The sequence below is a fragment of the Erigeron canadensis genome, chromosome 5 (assembly GCF_010389155.1).
Source record: "Erigeron canadensis isolate Cc75 chromosome 5, C_canadensis_v1, whole genome shotgun sequence".
NCBI lineage: Eukaryota > Viridiplantae > Streptophyta > Magnoliopsida > Asterales > Asteraceae > Erigeron > Erigeron canadensis.
In genome coordinates, this window is record NC_057765.1 from 34,885,398 (window position 1) to 34,893,608 (window position 8,211).

The 8,211-nt window shown below is 33.6% G+C and overlaps 1 protein-coding gene across 1 annotated transcript; it reads right to left on the bottom strand.

Annotated features, from left to right (window-relative positions):
* Window positions 1–258: 258 nt before the first annotated feature.
* On the bottom strand, window positions 259–7,261 carry LOC122599102 (cullin-1). The gene is made up of 20 exons (XM_043771563.1): window positions 7,147–7,261; window positions 6,218–6,382; window positions 6,017–6,116; window positions 5,322–5,507; window positions 5,020–5,067; window positions 4,721–4,924; window positions 4,547–4,624; window positions 4,371–4,460; window positions 3,884–3,964; window positions 3,658–3,720; window positions 3,528–3,563; window positions 3,366–3,452; window positions 3,134–3,283; window positions 2,993–3,048; window positions 2,782–2,902; window positions 2,185–2,346; window positions 1,950–2,093; window positions 1,635–1,853; window positions 1,310–1,477; window positions 259–690 (listed from the first exon to the last, which is right to left on the bottom strand). The coding sequence occupies exons 2-20, from the start codon at window positions 6,349–6,351 to the stop codon at window positions 589–591; spliced, it is 2,229 nt and encodes a 742-aa protein (XP_043627498.1). The 5' UTR covers window positions 6,352–6,382; window positions 7,147–7,261; the 3' UTR covers window positions 259–588.
* Window positions 7,262–8,211: the final 950 nt, after the last annotated feature.

Sequence of the window (8,211 nt, forward strand, 5' to 3'; positions counted from 1 at the left end):
AACGGCATTTACTTCGGTTTCAAGAACAACTATTTATAAACAGGCGTCTACTCGTTCTCTTTCAAAGACTGTTAAACAAGAAATTTAGCTATGTTGGAAACAAATGTGTAGCTTGGAGGGGTGATAATAGCATCATTAAAGCAGAAAAAGAGAAACAAAAGTGATATTAAAAGCTTCCTTCATAGCAAATTTCGACTAAAACCTCTTTTCCAGCAGATATGCATCACAGATGGTTAATACAAGTACTAAAAAGAAGGGTTATCTAAAGCCAAACATCATAGAGAGAGAAAGCAAATTTGTCTAATCTGTGAACTAGAATTCAACCAGCAGAATTCAAGAATATTACAATATCCACAAGGGCTAGGTAAGATAATATTGGCTTATAAGCTTGGAAAGATGTCCCTTGACATGGCATTCTTTAAACTTTCAAGCATCAATCATTAATCCAAACAGTCGCTGAAAAATTGGCAACATCTACAGTTGATCAGCCAAACTTCATGCACCAGTGTGTTACACTTAGCTGGTCTACTCTGGATTTCATGCTATTTGGGCTTTTAATCATCATCATCCTCAACCATGCTACTACAATCAAGCCAGATACCGGAACAAGTTAGGGTTCTCTTTGTCTCTCTCAAGATAATCACGAGTTATCAGATCTTCAATCCTCTTCTTTATTGCTTTTACATCAGGCTGCAAGCGTTCATGACTCATCAGTTGCAGATTAATGTTGAAACATTGGGGACAATGTGTAAAATGGTGGTCAAATATAGTTGCAACTTCAACCCATTTATGTCATTTCATTATGGGTTACTTTATCTCCAATGAATCAAATGATTGTCAAAACAAAAGACCTTCTGAATCATTTTATTCAAAAACGTTTGAACATATCGACAGACCAAGCTGGTCTATCTTCTTGTTAACTTTTTAATACAAAAGACCTTCTAAATCAATTAATTCAAAAACTTATACATTCTGAAACACTACAAAATTTCTAACCATTTTGGAAACACTAATAACTTTTAGAAAGTTAATAAAGACTTGGAAAAAAATACTTAGCGTCCCAATTGATTCATTTCAACCCGTACAAAAACCCCAGCCACTATGTCACCAATAGCCAATCGTATGCCTTTGTAATACACATCTGCAGATTTCCTGCTAGATAATGCTAATGCCCAACCATGGCCTGATCAAACCCGTTCCAGTTTTGGTCTAAATTCCATGCAGTTATTGGCCAAAGATATATCGGTCAGGACCACGTAAAACCTTAATTATGGGTCAAATATAAGATATTTTGAAAGAAAAAACTTACTTTAAACATGCGACCCAACTGTTCAACACACTCCATAACCAACTGCTGATATCCCAGTACTTTTCTGCTTTTCATGATTCGCACGATAGAAGCATCAATTGCATACCGTCTATCCTTGTCAACATCCTCAATTACCTTTTTCTTCTCATCCACAGGAGGTAGAGGGATCTACATATCACGGGACAAAGATAGAGCATATATATATTTCAATTAGATGATTAATACTTTGAGAGTGTCGACTTTAACAGTTCACTATTAAAATTTATGAAATATGCACGTATCATATGGTCTAATCTAGATTGAAAAAAAAAACGACTTCATATACCTTGATCCTTCTCATTTTATCTGTAAACTTTGAGTTAAATTCAAAGTAATCGGTTGGAGATATGGTTTTGGTATTTGGCTCCTTGAGAAGAATTTTATATTTTGCACATGATAGAGAATGGAGTAGCCTAACAACATCATCGTCTGACAAGTTCAGCTGAGTCATAATTTCCTGATAACTCAATCGATCTGATGAGTTAAACAGTAGCAAAGCAGAAGCCTGCACCAATAAATTGCGTTAAAAGTCAAAAACCTTACTCATTAACAGTTCTCTATTAAGTATAAGTTGATAGAAAATAAAATTTATAGAAGAAACCTGGTAGGTTGTGACAATGAGTTCCATAGTTTTTGGTTCGAACTTTCCATTAATGTTGCAGGTACCCAAGGAATATATCCATGTAAGTTTCCTATGCTTTGTTTTTGTTTGATAAAATTCTTTAAAAACTTCAACACATTTGACCTAAATAAGGCACATGTGACATCAATATAAACACAATAGGCAGATAAAAACAAGAACTTCTGTATTAAAAAAATTAACAAAAATATTGTACCATCTCTGCAGGAAGATTTAAATCAAAAGACTTGTAACTTGGCCAAAAGCCAGTAGTCAACACAGTAACCGTCAAGTCAATCCCAGGACTAACATGTGGATTATTGCCCAAGTACTCCTCAAAGTGGGACTGGTTTTCCTTTGCCAATGTTAAATCAGTAACCTGAAAAACAACACAAAATATAAAGTAATCATAGCAACGTTACAACTCGTTATCATAGGCACCACTACAAAATTTTGAGGAGATTTTAACCTGCTAAATTATGAAAGGGCTAGATTCGCATACCATTTTATCCCTAACTTACATAGGCAAAACTAATTAATCTTAAAGAAAACCAACTTGAAAGAAAACAAGTCAAAGGGTCTTAACAGGCAAAAGGCATACAAGTTGTATCTTTTATAATGCATAGAACATCCTAAAACTTTGAGTTGATACACATATACACACGCACAAACTACTTATCAAAAAAAATGGGCAGGAACGTGTTTCAGGTCAGCCCCACCCAAAGACAATTTGACCTTATACCCACCTGGCATACTCCACCCATTTGGCAATCTGTATGAAACATGGATTCACTAGTTAAATTTGCATGCTTACCATCCCCTCCATCTTTGATGTGAACTGACCACCACATTGTTGCTTTAGCTTTGTCAGAATACTTCTCTCATGCTCATCATTGGCACTCTTGTCAAACAAAAGCCGTCGAGCAAGCTTTTTCCTGACATCATCAAAAGACACCATAAATGACAAAATAACAAAAATCACATAAAAGTAACTTAGTGTCCATAAGAACCAAGATGATTCCTACCTATAAAATTCAGCAAAAAGATCTTTATCACTGATGTAAGCAAGCAGCTTTACAACCTGCAAAAAAATGTATTTAACTTTAAAGTAATGTCATGCTGGTACATAAAAGGTCAATTGTGAAAGAAAAAGAAATAATGCATACCTTCTCAAGTGTGTCCTCAATGGCTTCATCACTGAGTTTCTCACTTCCACCCTTCTTGAGAATATTATCGCAAAATGTTGCAAGTAACTCTGCACTTGAACTACCAGCAACACCCTTGTTGCAGAATATTTCAAATGCTTCTTTAAGTGCCTAGAAGAGAATTTAAAAGATATAGCAGTAAGTAATATTGAGTAACTAGATATCGTGGTAATGATAATATGGAAATACAAACCTTGTGGAAGAGGGTATGGTTATTAAAGCAAACATTTACATATTCCAGGTACTTGTCATGGAGCTCAATCACTTTCCGAACAAAAACCTGCAATGCATTACGCACAAATAAGTTTCTGATCATACAAAAGCAAGTTAAGTGATTCCATCTTATCATGATTACCTGTTCCTGTAAGCCAACCACGTCTCTCTTTTCAGCCTGCAAGGACAAATAAGTAGAAGATTTTGATCACATATGCAAAGAGTTTGAAATAACTGTGACCTAATGTGCTTATTGTTTAGTATATGCACACCTTCTTGTTACTAGCTGCGTCCTCGGCCTGTTTAACTAGTGTCGTGCCCTCGGCAGTGACATGCTGCAAGACACAGGAATACATATGGTACAGTAAGATTATAATATATACCATATTGTATCTTATCTTAATATATATATACATACATATTATATATATATATATAAGAGGCACCTCTAACAGGATTCTACATCAGAAAAATAAAATTCTGTTGAATATAACAAACCTGCTTAAACATACTAGATACAGGATCCAATCCACGTGGTATCTTTGAAAAGAGTCTGTACATCCTTGATAGATCATCAACCTGGGCAAATAAATAAAAGAGAAAAGATGTTGGAAAATATTGAGGCCAGGGTTGAACGGGATGAAAGTGGCCAAAGTGTAATACACATAAGGTCCTATATTTTTATTCAAAGAACTAGACCATTAGTAGAATACTGTATTTTTGTACAAAATTTTCCTGGGCCATGCTAAACTTAATAAGTAATGAACCAAGCCAAGGGAGGCCCGGAGGGGGGGGGGGGGGGGGGGGGGGGGGGGGGGGCTTGAATTCTTAGGTCCACACTGGACCAACCTTTTTTGACCGAGAAAAAAATTAACCTTTTTGCCTGAACCTGTTCTATCTGATAACCCAGCCAGTCCAAATCGCTTATTTTACGACCTATACTATATACCAACGCTTTAAATAAGAATCCTTAACAAGGGCATACCTTGTCATCCCTGAGCAATGCATGACAACCAGAGTGTTCCTTCTCTAACAATTGAGTTGCGTAGACAGATAACAACTCGTTTTGAACTTTCTACAAGCAACCAAATAAACACACACGATAAATAACCATCAGCAGTGTATTAACGCAAACTTAAAAAAAAACCATAAAAAAGGTACCTCGAGCAGCTTTGGTTCACTGCTGACATGAAGATAGTTACCAACTCTACCACTTTCCCTTTTCAAGCACTCCTCTGCCTGAAGTTCCAGTAAAAAGGTAGATTACATTTCACTAACTAAGATCTTGACTCTATAAATTTACTTTTAAGACCTAAATAAGCATTTAAAGTTTACTTTCAGCATATAATCTGGACAAGAGTCTTCTAAGATCCAGTTTGAAGCCTTCCGTGAATAATATGCTGCTGAATCTTTAAGCATTGATGCTTCAAAATCATTTTCATAGTACTCCATTTGCCCCATTCCGATCTCAACAAATATATCTAGAACATTCTTCAACAGAGCTCGATCAATCTGCTCTCCTTCGCGCTCTTGATCAATCTATATGTAAATCATACAACATCTTAGCGAGTCAATGCAGAAATGAGATTTAGAACAATTAGGCTTTGTAGTTAAATCGTTGGGGGAAAACATACCAGAGATATTACAGCATCTCTAACTTTAACATTCAACTCTTGGTATACCTAATGAACATATATTGTTAAACACACAGAACTCAAGAAATCAAAAATATTAAGGGCAAAAGAAGAAATTATAATAAGATTTGTAGCAGAATGTTTCAACTCTAATACTAGCCAGAGAAGATACCAATATTCTGAACTTGGCATTGTAACACTACGCCTAAATCCTATAATAGTAATATATAAATAAACTTTTGAATAACTAAAATATTTTTTTTTTACCCTGCCAACTTTTAATGAATAGACTCGTAAAATACCAGATCACGAAAACAGGTAAGTCCAACTTCATTTAGTGGTGGAAGAGATCTTCGAGCAATGAAGTAGCGATCAAGATAGTGGAAGAATCTGGAAAGCCATCGCACCATGATTTTATGGTTTGACCACCGTCTTACAAGCTCCCTGAGCATGAACTCGTCATGTTTCTCTCTTAAAGATGGTAAGACCTGTAACAAATATCTCCCATAAAAACCATCATACTTGGCAACATGAAATCTAAATTTAGTAGATAGGCAATAAACAAAAAAACGAGGGGGGAAGAAGGGGGGGAGGGGTCACATTATCTTACTGTCTTATACCATACACATGTGTTTGAACTATGAAGACCGTTACTTCTCCCACAAAATTAGTAAGCATGGAGGTATACACAGCTTATTTACTAACTTAGCTACATAAAAGAGGAGTAAACGGTTTCATAATCTAACTAAATCGTTCATTTGCAGAAGGTGATATACATTAGTTATTAAAAGTATTTCTAATTAATATGTATAAAATGACTAGCAGATATGATAGATCCAAAGTTTAAGATTAATCAACATCTCTCATTCTCTACATATTTGTTTTTCTCTTATGTTAGTTATATAAGTTTTAGGCTGCAGGAGGGATACAGTTTATAGTGCATAGAATAATATATGCAATTAAATAATACTCGAAACCATAAAAGGCATAGCTTTACCGTTGAAGTGATGTACTCTTCAAAAGACTCACGATATTTGTCATACAACTGTTGGGAGTAGTCGTGTGGTGGTTTTTGTGTGCACATGTTGTAGATCGTTCTGGAATGAACATTAAATTTAATGTCAATTTAAATAATCACATATCATAAACCATGATCAATTACAGTTCACAAGAACGATAGAATGAAAAACAATATTACGTGTAAAGCATCATGTAGTCCTCCGAGCTGAACTGTGGCTCGGGAAGACCTTCCAATATATTCTTCAACTTTGTTATTCCTTTCTGCATGAAATCCCATCCTTGCTCTAAATCTATCGTCTTTCGTTCATTCATTTTTTTTACAGCCTCACACTTAAAAAAAACGCTGAAATGAAAATAAATACATTCAATGTTGTCAGTAATAAAATAAAAAATACACTACTACTCCATACACTATATAGAATTACAACGAACATTAAGTATATCATAAAAATCTTATATTCATGTTAGTTAGTTTATGTTCATTTGTTCTTGTTTTCTACCTTTCCATAGGGATGAGCACTAAAAAGCATAATTTCTCGAAAACAAATATTCATCCCTTTAACGGAGCATATGAATGATCACAAGCACAAACACAAAAGTCTGTTCATCTAAATGTTCACGTTCATCCATTGTTCAGCTAAACTTAAACGAAGTAACGAACAAACACCGTTTAGTTCCTTTACATCCCAAAATACATATATAGATACATATGAATGTGTATATATAGATATAATATTCAGATTTCAAATTTCAAATAAACACGATGGACAGGAACTCACGTAAGCCCTAAAAACAAACAAAATCCAAAACAAAATCCAAATGAGAATAATTCCTAAAATTTGGGACTTCAATCCGCATATAATTAGGGTTTCAATAACGAAACCCTAGAAATCAAACCCTAACGAATTACGAAATTAGGTCCACGATCTGTGCAGTTTGATCACATAATATTATTATTATTATTACATCAAATCGGAATCGGCGTCATGATTATATTTTATAGAATTCAGATATAGATATACAGATATAGATACAGATTCATGTACATATAGGTATACGTATATATTTATATATATAAATGAGGAAAAAAATGAATTAAAAAAAAACCTGATTTGGAATGATATCGGTGAATCGAGAAGCAGAGAGTGTGAGAGAAAGAGGGGAAACAGGAGATTATTTGGGTTATTTTCGTTTGCTTTTTCTATTTCTCTAAAAAGAAAACTTGTGTTTCGATTTGTTGCTTTTTAATTTTGAAGCCTTTTTTATTTGATTTTATTTTTTTATTTTCATGTAGACCTCTTTTTCATATAAAGTTTGCATTAATATTAAAAACGGCTGTCAAAGTATCAACAAACTGAAATACTGTATCGAGCTCAATCACAAGGATGGAAATCTAAAAAGTTTTTGTCGAGTTTGGCTCAATAGCTCCATGAAGCTTGAACTTGACTGACAAAATATTCGAGTTTCTGTTTGAAAAACTCGAAATTATTTTTAAACGAGATATGTCATTCAGACGTTGCCCCTGGGAGACATGACATTTGTGGATGTTTTTCTTTTTAAGAAAAATTATCTAAATTTATTAAGAAAATGATATTAGTAGAAATGACGAAATATGATACATAAACGACGCTCTTATAAGAATAACAAAATGTGTTGCCAAAATAATACAAATAACAATAGAAAAAGATTACTTTGATATATTAATTTCTTTTTATCATTTTCTAACCAAAATATTACATGTTCCCTTAAAAAGTTTGTGTGAAAATAAAAAGGGTTTAATGGATACCTACAATTTAAAATGAAATCCTTAGTACAAAATGTAAGAGACAAAGTTTTTGGGGTAAATGTATTTTAAAGAAATAAAATTAAAAAAATTTACAAAAATAATAAATGTATAATGACGGGAAAAAAAGTTAACCATGTAAAAAATGTAAGTTAAAAGTAATAATTAGAAAATAATGGACATGTGGGGCCTACAAAAAAATAAAATAAAAAGTTACTATTCTTTGCACAAATCCCAATACTCCCGGGCGTTGGCCCGGGAGACATTATGTATGTGGATGTTTTAAAAAAAATACTTAAAATAATTAAGATAATTGTATTAGAAGAAATAACGAAATACGTCTATAAATAAATATATTAATACCGAGACGACGCTCTTAAAAGAATGAC